The 19,276-nt window shown below is 36.3% G+C and overlaps 1 protein-coding gene across 18 annotated transcripts in view; it reads right to left on the bottom strand.

Annotated features, from left to right (window-relative positions):
- The window catches only part of Ptprk (protein tyrosine phosphatase, receptor type, K), a 522,578-nt gene that overhangs the window by 7,128 nt on the left and 496,174 nt on the right, over positions 1–19,276 (bottom strand). For all 18 annotated transcript variants that reach the window (NM_001359355.1, NM_008983.2, NM_001359356.1 and 15 more), the window contains 9 exons: positions 16,866–16,902; positions 15,354–15,451; positions 14,564–14,680; positions 9,723–9,877; positions 4,575–4,710; positions 4,198–4,347; positions 3,189–3,362; positions 1,211–1,342; positions 886–1,011 (listed from right to left, as the gene is read on the bottom strand). In NM_001359355.1, the coding sequence (NP_001346284.1) occupies positions 886–1,011; positions 1,211–1,342; positions 3,189–3,362; positions 4,198–4,347; positions 4,575–4,710; positions 9,723–9,877; positions 14,564–14,680; positions 15,354–15,451; positions 16,866–16,902 (1,125 nt within the window). The remainder of the gene's footprint in view (positions 1–885; positions 1,012–1,210; positions 1,343–3,188; positions 3,363–4,197; positions 4,348–4,574; positions 4,711–9,722; positions 9,878–14,563; positions 14,681–15,353; positions 15,452–16,865; positions 16,903–19,276) is intronic.

Below are 19,276 nucleotides of genomic sequence, written 5' to 3'. Positions count from 1 at the left end.
TCTCTTTTAGAAGTGCTGTTTTGAGAAGGTTATTTTCTTTTAGTTCTGGTTACTATCTAGTTACATAAGCTAAATAGTTTTAGTAGATTTATTTGTTTTTTTTTTTTTTTGTCAGTTGGTTTTTAAAAAAGACTTTCAGAGAGTCTATTGTACAAAGCATGTAACTTGTCAGGAAAACAAAAAATTGCTGTGGGACAGATAGAATTGCCACTCAGCTGCTGACAAAAAGCAAAAGTTAGCAACATTGACTCCTCCTTCAGAAGTGAACAGAGCCAGATGCTGTAGTGTTTAGTGAGGTGGAAGGAAGAATATGTCGATGGGGCGCTGGGGGTGGGAGAGTTGTGGCTGGCTTCTCCCATTGCACACGGGTCCTGAAACAGTGACTGGGAAGTGTCCTATGATGCTGGCATGGTGTATCCTGTCCCCTGCTACTGTCATCCTGATTATTCTTACTTTTCATTAGTATGTTTTTCTGGTCTGGATGTCAATACTAACAAGGTGAGACTTCATCCTTGTCCTAAGGCCACATGTGCTGTGGGACCAGGCTGAGACTATCAGAGATGACTGAGAAACTGCCTGAGTCTAGATTTGAAAATGGGACATGTGATTGCAATCATTGAGAGGAAAACCTAGCTTTCAGCACTTCAAGGTTCCTGTGTCTGGAACACATACTGTCCTGGAACTAAGACATAAGGTGACCAGGGGCTCTGGTATGGGTTGTGTGGTGCTCATTAATTCTTCCTTTCCCGTTGTTTGGATATGATTACATCCCTACTTCCTCTGCATCAGCTTAGTTAAAATGACCCCAATAAAGACTTACTCATACTCGTAAGAGAGAGAGAGAGAGAGAGAGAGAGAGAGAGAGAGAGAGAGAGAGAGACTTACTCTCGTTAGGTTGCATATTCTAAAAATTCGATTGATCACATCACAGTCCATTGAACAAGACATACATTCCACTTGGATAGGACCATATCGCAGCATTCCTTCTTCTGGCCAGTACTGTGGGCAGCCCTAGGTGTGTTTGGAAAGAAAAGATAAGAGAGTTTTTCTTTCTTTCTTTCTTTCTTTCTTTCTTTCTTTCTTTCTTTCTTTCTTTTTTTTTTTTAACTCTGGGAAGGGAATTAGAGTCCTTATAAAGTAGGAAATGATATCGTATTATTATTCTGCTAGGTTGTATCCAAAAGCACATTGTCAATGTATGTCTACCAACCTGAGACAGGTCCACTTCATTTAGCATCACGATGGAGGTACATCCGTAATCATATACTAATCTCCAGAAGTCTTTCACAGTGTTTGGCAGTGGGTATTGTGTGACGATGAAAGCTGCTGGCTGCCTATAGCTCTGTGGAAAAATGGGATACTTGAGAAATACAAGAACATAAAATGCATAGTCAGGAAGGGGGAAGGGATGTAGACATGATCATATTTTCATTGTTATTATTTATAAAAGTCTGAAAAAATGAATAAAATTCACAGTCAGTTGTACAAACAGATTCAGTGTACTCCATTGTAGGACCAAGTAGTGGTAGCAACATTACATAGGTATGGAACCGGAATGTTGCCTAAGCTACAGGACATACTGGTTCCAGAATGTAATGGAACCAGTAAATGACAGAGTTTAAGGTTGTCAAAGTGTTTGAATCCCTCCCAGTTTTATCTCACGGACAAATGTTAACGTAGGACACACCCAGAGGGAGAGATGGGTGAACTCCCTGAGGGAAAGACCGTCCATGACAGTTTCAATTTCCCAAAGGTAATGAGTTTCTGAAGGCTGCAAGAAAAATCAGCAAAACATCTCTGCTTTGTCCATATGTATTTCATTTCTACAAGTGTGTGTGTAAATAAAGTTACAAGATTCATTTCTTCTTCAATAAAAGAAAAACCACAGGTACCTCAAAATTGTACAGTTATTATGCTGTGAGAACATCAACATGTTCTCAGTGTGGTATCTACTTTCTGTAGTTGTTAAAGCAATGTTTATCTGGCCTGGGCAATCTGTCAGTCATGACCTATACTAAAATACAAATATATCGAATTAAAGCTATACTGGCATGTTTCAGGGTACATCAAGGTTGGGATTAGTTTCAGTGAGAGCCTGCTTTCAGATTATTAGGTTCTGTAGCACAAAAGAAAGCAAAAAACCATGTAAGCATAGTCTTTGCAGGAGACCATAGGATGCTGCACATTGTTACTAGGCTATACATTTATTGACATTAATTTTCCAAAACCCAACAAGTACTTGGGTATGGTGGTACATGCCTAGTATCCTAAGCACTGGAGAGGTGGAGACACTACACAGAATGTTACAAGTCTTATGGAATACATGAGACCCTGTCTTTAAAAAAAAAAAAACAGAAAAGGGGTAGCAACTTAGAAAACCTCATAATAGTCAGGAGAAAAAAAAGACTCCTTTCCTATATTTTCCTTGCTAGAGTTTCGTAGATGAAAATGAAACAGGAATGAAAATAATAAATTGCCTTAAAGGATTCTGATTCCTAATAGCTTTCTAGCTTCTTCCCGAGATAACCAATGCAAGATGGTTGATGAGAGAATTGTAAACCTGTCCCTGTTGTTCTGTTTATGGACAACTGTCACATGGGATGCACGCAGGAGAACCTGTAAGTATTAGCAATGCAGCAAGTCAAAATAATTCTTTCTTGATGGTAGGTTTGTTAATATGATATTGCTCATGTCTTCCTTAGTTATTTCTAAATAGTCTCAGCTAATAATAAAACTCGTTACTTTTAAATTACTGGAACAACGAGCATCACAGATAACTATTTCCAAATTAAAAAATCCACAATTGGGTTAGATTGTGGCATTCTGTGATTTTAAAATGTGTTCTTACTGTTAAAAAAAATAAAGTGCCAATTTCTCTTAACTCAATTTAGATGAAATTAATTTAAATCTTAAAACAATTAAGATGAAATATATAACATGATTTTTTTCTATATGGATACTGTAACTATCAATCTCAAATCTACAATAAACCTATATATGTTATAGTTGCTAAGAATCCCTGGAGATACAGCCTAAAATCCTTTTCCATTTGTATTTCATTGACAATTTTCAGTTATCCTTTCTAATCTGTTTTATAATTCCAAATTAAAAAAAAAAAGTAGCCAGTGTCCAGTTGAGTTCTGTAGATTTTAAGGGCATTTTTCACAAACAAAGAGTCAGTCTCTTACATCCATAAGAGCAGCATTGATGTAGTTACTGCTCTCCCCATCAATTGTAATTAAAAAAGGCAGACATCTGTCAGGTGGGAGCATATCCATGAAACGGTTCTTGTCATGGTTCCTTGGCAGGCAGGCTATGCTGCAGTCTTCAGCTTGTAGTCGAGGGGTGACCGAATTCAGAGTCTAAAGAGGAAAGGGAACAGAGGTTAGAAGATAGTGACCCATTTAATCACATAACACAAATCCACCAAGTGTTTGGGAAGCCAAGTGGAAGGTGAGGGATTTGGCACTTGAAGGCCAAGGCAGTTGCCTCTGTGACAGGCTGATAGACTCTTTAGTTAAGCTAATGAAGCTTGTGAAGCTAGGCAGTCAGCAGACACCTTTTATTCACGTGTCTCTCCTCAAAAGGAAGGAATAGCAAAACCACACAGCTACACATTAAACTCACTGCACAGTCAAAGAAAATTCATGATGATCCACAATGGTAATGATGACCTTCAAAGAGGAAGCTACCATTTACAATCACATTTTGTCATGTTAGAACACTACATCAAGAATCTAAATAGCAGTTTCCTGGAGCTACGTGTGAACTCATTTTCTTCCATACTGAGGGATGTATAAAGGCAGTGAGCACAACAATGTTTGATACAAATTCCTGATATTATTATTATTTGATGCTTATCATACATAGAACATGCCAATGAAGGTCAAAATATTGAGACTCTATTTGAGAAATAAAGAAATTATAAACACTCAAATCATAACCAGACTTGAAATCTATAGTATCTTTTTCTAATATTCTTTTCAGACAATGAACTCATTTTGCCTGTCAGGATATAGCAGATATCAATGCATTAATAAAAAATTAATTCATAATGTATGTAGTGAAAAACACAAATGTTATAGTTTCAGAAGAGTCAAAGGTTACACATTTAACTTGAAAGACTTTTTCTAAGAGTTATTAGTGCCCAGTACAAATTGGAAAGACTTTCATAGAAACCTTAGAAGCAGTCTGCACCTGAAATTCATCTTTGAGATGAGAGGAGTTAGTCTGAGAGTCTATTCGAATCATATCAAAATATGCAGCTTTAAATTCACACACAGGGATGGCAGTTTCTCCACATAAGCAGGCTTCTAAAATGGCATCATGAATAAAAATGTACTGTTCCTATCAAAAGGAAAGAGAGACAATTTCATATGAGTTTAATAAAGTTTAGAGAAGACAGAGAATATACTGAAATGGAACTATTAAATTAAGATACCAAAGTTTTTCTATATGATTTAATGTGTTAAGGTTGATTATATATTAAAAATATGTCCCATTTGGTATATGGTAGACACAACAGTAAAACCAAAACAAAACAAGAAAAATGTATTAAGGGCAAATCAGTTTACCTCTGTCTGTACCATATTAATGCGCCGAGATCGTAAGGCTTTCACACAGTTGTAGATGTCAACCACACCCTCTCTTTCAGCCATGTCCAGCATTATGTCAATAACAATGTAACAGCCTGTGCGCCCAGCACCAGCACTGAGAAATTGAAAGAAGCATGAGAACACGTTTGTCTTTGCAAGGTTGAGGTTCTATTGTATTTTGAGTCACACGTCATCAAAATGACTTAATGAAATGCAAACATATAATTCTATATGCCACAGGAAAACATACTAATGAACAACTTCATACACAGTGTCTGATTTTGCATGTACTTATATTGCAACAAGCATTGAAAATTATTTCTACACTGAACATAATGTCTGCATATTGCTCAAGTTTCATACCTCTATCACATAGACTTTGCTTTTTGTTATAAATTATATATTATAACATATTATAAATGTTATAATTTTATAATATTTTATAATTTCACACTCATGGGATTCAAACAGTGGTGGGATCAAGCTACCTACAAAATCTAACTCCATATTGAATTTCCTTCACATGCCTGTCTTTAGCTGTCCAACAGCAGGAGGAGCCTTCCCAGCTCAGTAAGGGTCATGCAACCATCAAGGTCATTGATCCCAAAGTCTTTCAATGGGACATATGGTGAGCCATAGTTCACAGGAAAAGCCAAAGCAGAAGGTTGGTTAAGAGAATCATGCTACCAGAAAAGAAGAGCCCCCTCTGCTCTTCTGAAAAAAAGAGAGAGAGAGGGGGGGGGGGAGAGAGAGGGGGAGAGAGAGAGAGAGAGAGAGAGAGAGAGAGAGAGAGAGAGAGAATATTTGCTATCTACCAGAGTACACTGTGAAGTACAGAGGATGTATGACCACTCACATCATAGCGATATGCCTTTAAAAATTTGTATTACAGCCTTCCGTTTTCCATCTGTGCCCAGAGCTGATCCTGTGTCACAGAGTTCCATACCCAAATACCATCAGAAAAGAGCTAGTCTCCCAGAAGTGCAGACACATCTGTGAGCATAGGTAAGGCCAACACTTCTGCTCAAATTCCTGGCCCAAGAGGGACCCACTCAGAGCCATCAGGACAACAAAACCAAGGAACAGCTGGGGACAGGATCTTTCTGGTTTCGTCTGCACCGCTGAGCTGACCCTGCACCCAAACTCCTAATGGAGTGAACTGATCTAGGAGTACTGATACACAGTCTTGCAGGAGGAACAAGCCACAGTCAGAGACAGTAAGACCAGCTAACACGAGAGATAACCAGATGGTAACAGGCAAGGGCAAGAACATAAGCAACAGAAACCAAGGCAGACAACATATAAAGGCAGACCTATCAGAATTACACCAGACTTCTCACCAGAGACTATGAAATCTAGAAGTTGCTGGGTAGATATTATACAGACCCTAAGGGAATACAAATGCCAGCCCAGGCTACTATACCCAGCAAAAGTCACAATTATCATAGATGGTGAAACCAAAGTATTCCATAACAAAAACAAATTTACACAATATCTTTCCACAAATCCAGCCCTACAAAGAATAGATGGAAAATTACAACCAAAGGAGGGAAACTACATCCTAGAAAAAGCAAGAAAGTAATCTTCTTTCAACAAACCTTAAAGAAGATAGTGACACAAACATAAAAATAACATCAAAAATAACAGGAGGCAACAGTCACTATTCCTTAATATCTCTTAACTTCAATGGACTCAATTCCTCAATAAAAAGAAAAAGGCTAACAGACTGAATATGTAAATAGGACCCAACATGTGCTGCATACAGGAACCGTACCTCAGTGTCAAAGATAGACACTACCTCAGAGTAAAGGACTGGAAAACAATTTTCCAAGCAAACAGTCTGAAACAAGCTGGAGGAGACCTTCTAATATCAGATAAAATCGACTTTCAACCAAAAGTTATCAAAAAGAATAAGGAGGTTACTTCATACTCATCAAAGGAAAACTCTACCAAGAAGTGCATTCAATTCTGAACATCTATGCTCCAAATGCAAGGGCACCCACATTCATAAAAGAAACTACTAAAGCTCAAAGTACCTATTGTACCTCACACAATAATGGTGGCAGACTTCAACACCTCACTCTCAGCAATGGACAGTCATGGAAATACAAACTAAAGAGAGACAGAGCGAAACTAACAGAAGTTATCGATCAAATGAATTTAACAGATATCTATAGAGCATTTCATCTGAAAACAGAAGAATATACCTTCTTCACAGAACCTCATGGTATGATCTCCAAAATTGATCATATAATCAGTCACAAAGCAAGCCTCAACAGATACAAGAAGTTGAAATAATCCCATTCATCCTCTCAGATCAACATGGACTAAGACTGGTGTTCAATAACAACAAAACAAAAGAAAGTCCACACACACATGGAAGCCGAACAATGTCCTACTCAAAAATAACTTGGTCAAGGAAGAAATAAAGAAATTAAAGACTTTTTAGAATTTAATGAAAATAAAGGCACAACATACCCAAACTTATGGGACACAATGAAAGCAGTGTTAAGAGCAAAACTCATAGCTCTGACTGCCACCAAAAAGAAATTGGAGCAGGCATACACTACCAGCTTAACAGCACACCTGTTAGCTCTAGAACAAAAAGAAGCAGATACACCCACAAGGAGTAGAAGGCAGGAAATAATGGAATTCAGGGCTGAAATCAACCAAGTAGAAACAAAAAGACCTATACAAAGAATCAACAGAACCAGGAGCTGGTTCTTTGAGAAAATCAACAAGATAGACAAACCCTTAGCCACACTAAAAGAGACAGTATCCAAATTAACAAAATCAGAAACGAAAAGGGAAGTATAACAACCGAAACTGAGGAAATTAAAAAAAATCATCAGATTCTACTACAAAAACCTATATTCAACAAAACTGAAAAAATCTGAATGAAATGGTCAATTTTCTAAACAGATACCTAAGTTAAATCAGGATCAGATAAACCATCTAAACTAAAAGTCTCCCAATCAAAAAAAAAAAAAAAAAAAAAAAGCCTAGGACTAGATGGGTTTAGTGCAGAATTCTATCAGACTTTCCAAGAAGACCTAATACCAATACTCCTCAAATTATTCCACAAAATAGAAACAGAATGAACACTACAGAATTCATTCTATGAAGCCAAATTTATTCTGAGTATTCTCCCTTGGAGATGGAATGATTTCGGTCTAATCAGGAACTTGTCACGATGTCCTTTCATCGAGGAATTCACAAGAGATTATTTTCTACTTCTATCGAATTTAATGTTCCAAATATATTTTAAAAACTAGTTGAGTGCATATTACTTTTAGCTTCAGAAGATATCATGTATATTTAAGAGGTATTTAACTATATAAATTATTTTGATGACTTAAAGATGCCAATACTGAGTTGTAAATTTTAACATAAATTTTATTAGTTTAATAAAAATTTAAAAATACATTTTAATGGATACTTACATATAGAATATGGGAAGGTGTAGAATACAAAAAAATTGTACTCTACATACTTCAGTGTTTTCACTTGAATGAATGTTTAGGCTGTATGTATATATGTTTACCATTCATGTGAGTGGTACTTTAGGACATCAGAAGTGGGCACTGGACCCCTGAGACTGGAGTTGCAGACAGTTGTGAGCTGCCACGTGGGTTCTGAACATTGAACTCGAGTCTTCCGCAGGAGCAGCCAGTGTGCTTAACTACTGAGCCACCTCTTTAGCCTGATAGCCACTCTTTTGTTCCATTTATATAGCAGAATCATAACATGCTTTGAATATTTTAGCCTTTGTAAAAGTCTCTACAGCTTCACAGACAATAAGATAGGCACCACAATTGTGGGGCGGTGTCAGACAGGGGAGAGTGGTGCGGGATCCACTGTCTAGCCAGTTTCTTTTCCAGTCATGCAGAGATGACCATGTAGGTAGAAATAAGGAACTTCTCTTTCTGGGGATAGAATTCCTGAGCATACATCAAGCAAGCAATTCTTGAGAAAACATAAACGCCTGATGAATCAAAAAGTCTCTGCATTAAACATGTAGGTACCTCATTTTTAAATGGTTAACTGGGCTAAGGGCATTGTTTCCTTGCTGTTCAAAGACAGTCACCTGTCTTACACTTGCTTCTCTCTTAGAATGTTAGCCAAAGAAATGTTCTGTATCGCTATTCCTTTCCCTTATACTTTCTTCTCAATCACTGTTCCCAGTGTCTGTGACAGGTAAGTAATTGAGGAGAGTACATCAGATCTCTGGAGGACTGAAATGACTTTTTTTCCCCTTTAAGATGTGTCCAGTGTTTGATCATTACGGGATGTTTCTCTTCCCTTTGTTTCATTGTATTATTATTTATTATTTATTATTATTATTATTAAAGGGCATTGAAATTCTGAATGGGTTGGGTTTTACAAATAGAAAGAAAGATGCTGAAGTTCTATGTATGCAGCAGCTTGAAAAGAGCACGATCTGAGACTGGTGTGCATCCGTTCCCAGCAGCTTTTTAGAAGCTGTACTTGTTTTTCTGGCCCTATTTCAAAATGATCCTTGTCTCTCACTTTTAATGTCTCAGGTTGCTTATATATATATATATATATATATAACTTTTTAATCAGAAGAAATCTGGATTTACTATTCAGGTTTTGGCATATATTTGCAGACTCATATCAATGTGGTTTTAAGGTCCTCTAATGGATAATGTTTTAAAAAAGAAAAAGTTATGCACCTGTTTTATATCTCCAATTCTTGCAATTTAGGCCATTTCCTAATGGCATATGGCTCAAGTTTAGCTTTAAAAGCTGGGATTCCAGTGGAGACTAAGTGAATTGGCAAACAAACAAACAAAAAGAAAAAATTAAAAAAACACAAACAACTTACCAATCTATACAGTATGGAATTTTCAAAAATGATAAAGCCTCCCAACACATATGTTGCCACTGAAAGGCACTTTCTATGCTTGTATTTGCAGGTGACATACACTAGGTTGAATGTATGGACTCTGTCTATTCTTAGCTTATATGCTACCCACAGCCAACTTTTATTTCTGTTCTACATCATCTGTAGTATAGGCAAGTACAAACCTCGTGAGCAACATTTAGCTTTTGCACCTTTAAGTCCTGTTTGGATGCTCGTTTAAAGTTGGGAATGTTGCTCACCTGCAGTGTACGACAATGGGCCCAGCACTGGGAGGGTTAGATAGCTTGACTCTCCGGATAAATGACAGGAGCCCTGTTGCGTGGTATGGAACACCATGGTCAGGCCAGCCAGTGAAGTGGAACTGTTTGACTTCACGGATTTCATTATAGCCCCTCTGTACAAAGATAAAAAAGAGTGTTTTAGAAGCGATCCATAGAAAATCACCAAGTACGCAATGGCTACTAGATTTTAGTGGCCATGAAAAAAATTAATATTTACTGATTTTATTTTAAGGATACTAGTCTAACAGGGCCTGCAAACTTAACCTTTATTGTCAGAGAACTGGCATGAAAGAAAGTTTTGTTTGGTTCTCTGGGTAATTTGTATTTGCCTTTGATAGCTTGCTTCTTACTAGGAGTGATATCACATGAAATTATTTGGGGGCTGGGGGAGGGATAAGAAAGAAAGGGGAAAGTTTCCTTGAGCTGGTGTACTGACTTCTCAAGGAGAGATTTCCAAACCTTGCTTATCCATGTTGAAAATGGTTTTGAAGCCTAGCATGTAGGGATTTTCCAGCACAGTGAGACACTAGATTGGTTTGTGAAAATATACAGGCAGCTAAACTGTTCTCTGGATAAATCATGTTTCTCAGCTTTGTGAAGTAATTTGGCTCATAAAGTATTCTCTAGAGTAACAGCACAATGAAGGAAGTGACCCGTCCACTGCCATTCTCTCTTCTATCAGGTTAATCTAAGAGAACCGTGTCAAGGTGCCGACACGCCCTCTCCTGGTTTATAAGCAATCCTTAGGTTTGAGGAAGCATTGGCACTGTAAATATAACACGGAAAAATTTATGCTGAAGGATCTGTATTTGTACAAACAAACAAAAAAATCTATATCAATCTAACTTTACTGTGAGCTACTGGTGGAGATATTAATCTTACTTGGTCAATCAGAAAAAGCAAAAACAGGAACTAAATAAATCAATTTAAGAATGGCAGTTTATCTTCAGAGTCTATCTTACAGAAACAAGTGTTATCAAAATCTCAGCAGCTAGTGATTGTGTGTTGTAATTCCTTTCAATATTAATTCCTCAAAAGTCATCCTGAAATCACAAAAATGGGAAAAATCACATTTTTGATATATTTCACATCCTCTATACTAACTACTTTAGCAGAGTGGTTTCATGGGTTATGCTGGCACTCTCTCTACTCATCTGACATGTGCGAGGCTGCCTTGTAAAAGCTGGTTTTCCCATCTGGTAGTAAACATCCCCCAGGAGTCTTTTATTTAAAAAGTTTCTTGTGTAGCTTAGGAAGGAGTTCAGTGGTAGAACACTAATGTGGACAAGGCCATGTGATCAATCCCAAGGAGTAATTAATTAATAAATAAAATTCAGACTAATGACTAGATATGTGCCTTTCTTCCAAAAGCACTGCCTTTAGTTTAGATAACAAGAAAAACAGTTGAAAGACTCCAGTGGCGTTCTGTTTAGAATTAGGCGTAACTAGTGTGACATTAATCTCTTGTAACCCATACACAGAGACATGAGTGTTTGGTCATTTATATCTTATTTTATGGCATTTGATGTATTTTACTGTTTTTTCCTATTTAGAAACGTGTCTTGCTAAATATAGACAAAGACAGTGTCGAGTGTTCTGTCATTATGGAAGCCCTTTTCATATATTTTCTATAGATTGTTAAAAAAGAAAATGTGAATTTTGTGTTGATTTAGTAATTTAAGTAAATATTAGTTTTTTTAAAAACTTGGTAGAAAAGCTTCTATTAAAATAATTTTGGTTTTAAAAACATCTATAGAACTGCGGGTGAGGAAACAGTTCAGCAGTTAAGAGCTCTGGCTTTACTTCTAGAGAACCTGGGTGTGGTTTCCAGCACCCACATGCCAACCCTGACCATCTGTAACTCCAGTACCAGAGCATCCATGGCTTTTTATGGCCTCCGTGGGCACACTAAACATGCCTATGGTACACAGGGATACATGAAAGCAAAACATTCACATACATAAATAAAATAAAAAGAAAAATATAACATTTGTTATACAACATTTCTTTTACTAATTTGCTAAGATTTGCAAAAATATTGAATGCTAGGGCAAATGTCTATCACCTTACTTTACTAATCACTGTGCCAACAGCCTCTATATTAGTTTATTATAATACATATTCCCCTTTCCACTCCAAGCACTCCATAGTTATTGGGAGGTCACTTTTCCATTCAGGAAGTCAAATGTCTTTAAGTATAATACATTAAATTCATGAAACAATTAATGGAATTACATAACTTCACTCCTATGCTCCATGTCTTCCCTTAATTTAAATGTCTTCATGCTCTTAGAAAAATATAATAGTTCAGGTATTTTCTTACTTCACGACTAGATTCAGTATTTCTTAAAATCTTTCATATTTTTGAGTGAAATCGATCACTCACCTCCAATTCTTCCCATAGTTACTATCTCTGTCTGGAAGTTCCCCTTTCCTCTCCTGTCTCTGCTATAGGCTGTGGTATTTTTATTGAACCATCACCTGCCTGAGGATTTTGTAAACATTCTTCTCCGCCACCTTCAGATTGGTTTAATAAAGTAACTTTTCTAACAGCAAATGTAATTCTAGTTACAAACTTCGCATGCTTTCTAATACAATATTCCTCAAACAATGTTTGGAAATTTGTCACTGTGTTTCCCTTAGTTATTTAGATATTTTATTGATCTTTTTAAGCAACCAGACTTTAATGGTATTTTTTCTGCTTGGTGTTCCACCTTAATATATAGCTTGCCTTTTTTCTAAATTATTATTTTCAAATACATTTTGTAGACTTTAATGGTCTTCTCTGGCTAAAAGAATGGCCACACCCATTCTTTAAAAGAAATTCTCAACTACAAAATTCTCTGGATTTCTAACGTTTGACCATTTCTCTGCCACATCATGTTTCCAGTTATCTAGAATTTTTTCATCAATATAAATTAGATATTGCCTGTAAATACATTCTTAAGGATAGACTCATATAATAGATAAATGCACCAAATACCTAAACTTTTTTTTAAAATCCCATAGTTAAACTTCTATACTGATTTGCAGAGGCTTAAAGTATTTTTAACTCTGATCATTAACAAATTCCATATCTAAATGATCATACACAATCAATGAGGACCCTTTGTAATACTTCTTGTTCATTTGAAAATACAAAACGTTATATCCATATTCATTGACCATTCTCAGTAGACAGTTTATAGTTGCCTGTCTTCACAGGTTCTAGTGATTTTCATTTACATTAACATTACAAATTGATGTTACCGAAATTCATAGATTTGTGTGTGCCTTTGTTTATACGTTTTTCTGTTCTACTATCCATTAATCACTTCTGTAGTAGCCATGGTTCTGGACCTATGCCCATCTCTTAAGAGTGTATACCCTCTTTTGCTTCTTTTTTTTTTTAAACTTTTTTTTTAATTAGGTATTTTCCTCATTTACATTTTCAATGCTATCCCAAAGGTCCCCCATACCCCCGCCCCCAATCCCCTACCCACCCACTCCCCCTTTTTGGCCCTGGCGTTCCCCTGTACTGGGGCATATAAAGTTTGCAAGTCCAATGGGCCTCTCTTTGCAGTGATGGCCGACTAGGCCATCTTTTGATACATATGAAGCTAAAGACAAGAGCTCCCGGGTACTGGTTAGTTCATAATGTTGTTCCACCTATAGGGTTGCAGTTCCCTTTAGCTCCTTGGGTAATTTCTCTAGCTCCTCCATTGGGGGTCGTGTGACCCATCCAATAGCTGACTGTGATCATCCACTTCTGTGTTTGCTAGGCCCCGGCATAGTCTCACAAGAGAGAGCTATATCTGGACCTATGCCCATCTCTTAAAAGTATATACCCTCTTTTGCTTCTTTAGCTCACCTTCTTAAACTCAGTGGGTCACAACATGACCAAAAATTATATGAGTATAAAAAAAGAAGAGAGGTGAGAGTAATTAGAATGCATTTTAGCAATGAGAATATCAAGAGAAAATCAATTAATGAAATCAAATCAAAGCAACAAAATGGTGTATCCTGAGCTTTAAAGCCTCCAGTGGCATAAGTCAAAAGAAAATCACTGGGCTGGCCATCAGGCTTCAGTGTCTTGTTCTGTGATTCGTTTATCCTGCATCTTTCGTTTCCCCTGAGTTACCTATCTCTGACATCTGATCCATGAATCTCAGAAGAGAAACTGTAAGCCTTAGGGCTCCAGCATGACTCATCTCTTTCAGGAGCACCTTCCTCTTACATACCCTTACACCTCACTTCCAAGTGCTGGAATTAAAGGTGTGGTCCATATGCCATTTAAAATATGTTCTTCCCCTTAGCCCTTTAATTTTGTGAAACATTTCCCTTTGCATTTTAGCAATATCTTCTATTCTAGTTTCCGAAGGGTATTCTATCACCGTGCTCTGCCGCTATATAATCTGTTTACATATATTATATATAATAATATCAATATCCTTGCATCTGAGGACTCCTCCAACAAGGACAGGGATTTTAGTATATGTCCAAAACTTTAACTCTTAAATAAGAATTTATAGATTGCTAGGTTTAGTGACCCACACCTTTAATTCCAGCACTTGGGAGGCAGAGGCAGGTAGATCTCTGTGAGCTTGAGGCCAGCTAGAATTACAGAGTGAGTTCAAGGATAGCCAGAACTACACTACACATTGAGACCCTGTCTCAAAACAAAAACAACAACAACAAAAAGAAATGAATTTGTAGATTAATAAATAGATAGGTACATAGATTTCATAGTAATCAAAGCAAAACCTTGCAGTGGTTTTTCTGAAAGCTTCAATACTTTCAATAGAAGTTTGAATGCTTACCCTTTCCAAGGTGAATGTCCTAACGACATACTCAGCAAGTGGCTCCATTTCTACGCAGGTGACTTTGAAGTCACCATAAACCTCAGTATCATCAGGCCAATATTTATAGCATTTCACCTAGTGATGAGAAGAATGCATAGCTGCAGATTAATTTGAACACATACACGGTAGTCAAGACAACTTCATTCCAATGAAAAATTTAGTCCTTAGTTCAAACACAGCTGAGAAAATGATACACAAGAAACAGACTGTGCACTTTCAAAAAAATGTTAAGTCTAATAGTTCAGTTACATGTCAGTATAAAATTCAAGTTTATCTTAGTTTCCTCCAAAAGTTCCCTCATAAGTGGTCCAATCCCAAGTGGCCTCCCCTACGCATAGGCATATACAAGCAATAGCATATGGACTCTGTGGGTTGTATAAACGTGCAACAATCATAAATAAAGAGGAGATTATGAGTTTGGTGGCTGGGTTCAAGGAAAGAATTGGAGAAGGGGGGAGCATTTGTGTATACCGGTCTCAGAAATTATTTTTAAAAATTAAAGATTATCTTATTATTCAATGAGAAATCAAATATTTTTCAGTCATTGAAAGCTCACTTAGGAGCATTCAATCAAGATGTTCTGTCTATGAAATATTATTAAACTACTGGATGATCTTTTCCAAGACAGTTGATTATTATTCTCAAGAATACTCATACATGTAAATAAATAAATACATACATACATACATGAATAAATAAATGGATAAATAAATAAATAAATAAATAAATAAATAAAGTTTTCTCTTACCCGGCCAACTTCCACTAAATTAGTGACCATCACAATACAGGCAGACTGCTCTTGCCACACCATCCTCCAAAAATCATATACGGTTTCATGAACTGGGCCTGTAAACAATTTTTCATCCTATGTTAGCATAGATATTTTATAGGTAATACAAAGTTTGCAATACATAAAAAGTAGTGTTCATGAAACAAGCTAAAAAAGATAAAATTCTCTTTACACTACAACTAGAACTACTTCATTTCAGTTTATATTGGAAAATATGCTACACAAAAAACATAGACACGTACCAATTTTTCTTTCAATTTGTCTTCTAGAAGTAGCAATTCATAAAATGGTATCATACTTTCTAAGGTGTTTATCCCTGCCACTATGGTACTCTACTGTACTTGTATGTATATGTGGAAAACAGAACTCTCAGGACACTGTGAGAAGACATTGCCAATTAACCAAATGTCCATCATTTATGAATAGTGTATGATTAAAAGTAAACAAAGTAATGTCCTTACATCCTATTATTACTATTATTAATTATTATTATTACTATTATTCTATATTATTACCTAGCTGCAAAGGCATGTGCTGTCTATCACCCATGTAGAACTACTGGTATATGCATCATGCAGTTTTACAGATTTCTCACAGTAAAGAATATTCAATTAAATCCAATTACTAAAACAAAAGGCTAAATATCAATAAAATGACCTGTGTTAAAAGAGCAAATGTCAGGAAATAGATTTAGCTCCCCAGTAGCATTTGCCTAGCAAGTTCATGGCCCTGGGTTCTGTCCTCAGTACCAAAGGAGGAAAAAACCAAAGCAAAGCAAAGCAAAGCAAAGCAAAGCAAAGCAAAGCAAAGCAAAGCAAAGCAAAGCAAAGCAAAGCAAAGCAAAAGCTGAGTAAAAGAGAAGCATGCCGTTTTCCTTTCCTCTTTAAGCAGTCATGCACGTTCTGTGGATGGCCAGCAGACATTCTGAGAACTACCAATTTGTTTGCTTGTTTGGATTCTTTCATTTCTCGGTGCAGCATGGTAGGACCAAGCTTCTTTGCTTTTCTTTCCCATAAGAAATAGACTTGACTACATTCTGTTTCAGTTACAATTTGTCAAAAATTGCTGGATGACAGTACAATATCTCATCATCACTATGGGTCTTGGGTCTTACTGCTCTTCAGGCTGACAAAATTGGTTACAAGATGACAGCTACCCAAGGTGGGAAGAGTGCTCACTTCTTGTTCATCAAAAGTAATGCTTTTTCCCAAAACTACTGTCTAGTGGACTGAGATACCTGATCATCGAAGATCAAATCACAAAATCATCACAGGATTTTAATTTAAAAGAGAATCAAGATTAAGTTTTCCTAGGTTTTGAACAAGTGTTGGTACTATACAAATGAGTAAGCGCTTACTTTTTTTAAAATACAAGACTACAAAAGAGATTAACTCCTGGATAATAATAACTATAAAAATAATATTTAATATAAATAAGTGTAAATATAGCATTTGAAAGACAAAATTTTACCTTGAGTTGCAATGTAGTGGCTTGGTCTCTGGTAGCCCTAAAGTAGGAAAGCAAATTGTTTATCATTTTACATTGGTATCAGAAATAAATAAATGAAGGCATAAAAAAGGGGAAGAAAAGCCCCTCTCAAGATTAGGTTATAATAAAAAGGAACAGAACTGAGTAGTGAACACAGGGTCCACTTCTCGAACCTACGTTATGTGAAGTGTGAACAGACAGCAGGCTTAAGTATTTTAGAAGCTCTGATTAGAATTTGTATAATTGAATTTTGTTTGCTGAAGAATAACCCTGGAGATTTAGTTTAGTTTCACTAACATGTTTATGCCTTCATATAAGTTTTACATCATTCACTCTTGGTAAAATTCTATTAAAAAAAACATGAATTCTTATTGCATCATTCAAAAGTACAACACACCGCATTACAAACGGACAAAGACATATTAGAACCAGAAAACAGGAAGGTAAAAAGGAGCAGACCATGCCAATGTTAGAGCTGGACAATGCATGTGTGCTCAAATCAAAGTCCTGCTGAAGTTAAGTCATATTCTTTTTGGTAATATTTTAGTTCTGTAACATGTCCAGGAATCTGCAGGAACTATTTTGTGTGTGCTGATAAAATGAAATTTACACACACATGACTTAAGTACACACATATATAGGGAAAAAGTTTTCAAAACTGTACTTTTTCTTGAACAAAAATTCTAGTGGTTCTTAGTGTGCAAAAGTTGTTCATAGAGATTTAATATTGTTTCAATGAATTCTTCTTGATAAAGATCGATCTGCTTGTTGTCTGCTCTCAATGGCCAACATGCCACAGGTGAGTTGAAAATAATATTGATGGCATGATAGAGTTAAGTAGGTTTCTGTGAAATTTGTTAAGATTTGTCTGTATTTGGTATGGGCAGCTCAGTACAGACAGTGTGTGTGGAACATGCGGGCAGGAGTCTCTGACCAGGGATGTAATAAGTGTACATCATTCTACTATAAATACCAAAAAATTATCTCTCCTTTTTTGGGGGAGGAGATGGTGGGGGAGGACAGAGTCTTCAGGGTCTTATTAGTCCTGACTGGCCTGGAACTTACTACATATCAGCATAACGGGCTGGCATCAAACTCAAAGAGATCCATCTACAACTGACTACAAGCTATTGTGATGACAGGTTTGCACCCGCGCACTCAGCTGATTTTGACTTCTTGGTAAGTCATAATAATCCAGAACGTGTCATGGAATTGTATTTCAAAGTTTAATAAGCACTTCAGTTTTCTATTTCAAATGAGATATCTACAACCTGCAGAGATGCATTTTGTGTATAATATACAAACAAGAAAAGGAAACAATAAAATTGAACTGTATTTAGCTAAAATATACTGGGATCGTAACAGAGTTGCAAAACAAGTTTTATTTAGAATAAAGTTCTGCCCAATAAACCATAAAATAATATTATAGCAAGGCACCAGCATGTAACTGTTATGGCAAAAACCAAAAACCAAAACAAAACTTTAGGTTAAACTAAGAGCTAAGAACAATTACAAAGTTGTAAGAGAGATGTTCATGTCTTTTGTAATACAGAACAACTAGTTTAGTTTTTTTCATGACATGTCTGACAAAACTTAAAACTTTATGAAAATAAAACTCTGATGAAAAATTAAACAATACATTTGTATGCTATTCCTAATACATTAAATCAATTAGTTGTAACTATTAAAATAACTGTAAGGCACGAAGTTCAAAGCTTTGAGAAATTGTTTCCGACTTGCAGAAATTAGAACAGGTAGGCGTTCATGGTGCATCACTATATGGACACTAGCAGTATGTGCTGCAAAGCTGTAGTAGACTCTCAACTTAAAAATATGCATGCTGTCATCCGACTCACTCAGAACATGGGTTCTTAATTAATAATAATTGAAATCCGGCAAGTGCTAACTACATGTGAGTCACTGTAGTAGAGGAACTATGTGCATTTCCCCAACAAAATGATAAGTCTAACACTATTATCACTGTGCATATGAGGGAACTGAGGCACATAGAAAGAAAGTGACATTCTCAAAACCTCCAGGGCCTTTTTATTATTACTATTTTTATTGTTTTTTTTAAAGGTATATTTGTCTAAATATATGTATGTGCACCACATGAATGTTTGGTACCTAACGAGTTCTGTAGAGGGCGTAATATACCCTACAACTGGAGTAATGGATGTTGTAAACTCAGTGTGGTTGCTGGCAACTGTACCAGGGTCATCTGCAAGATTAGCAAATGCAGCTGATGCGTCTCTAGACCCTCTTGTACAAATTTCAAACAGACAATGGAGCCAAAGAGCTGTCTTTACATACAATACAATATATTGCCTCTTTGGCAATAATTTTATTTGATAATTACACTTTCACTTGCATAAATCATTGCCACGTCCAGA

Source organism: Mus musculus, chromosome 10, assembly GCF_000001635.26.
Source record: "Mus musculus strain C57BL/6J chromosome 10, GRCm38.p6 C57BL/6J".
NCBI lineage: Eukaryota > Metazoa > Chordata > Mammalia > Rodentia > Muridae > Mus > Mus musculus.
Note: the sequence above shows the minus strand (reverse complement) of the source record. Positions and strands in the feature narration are given on the sequence as shown.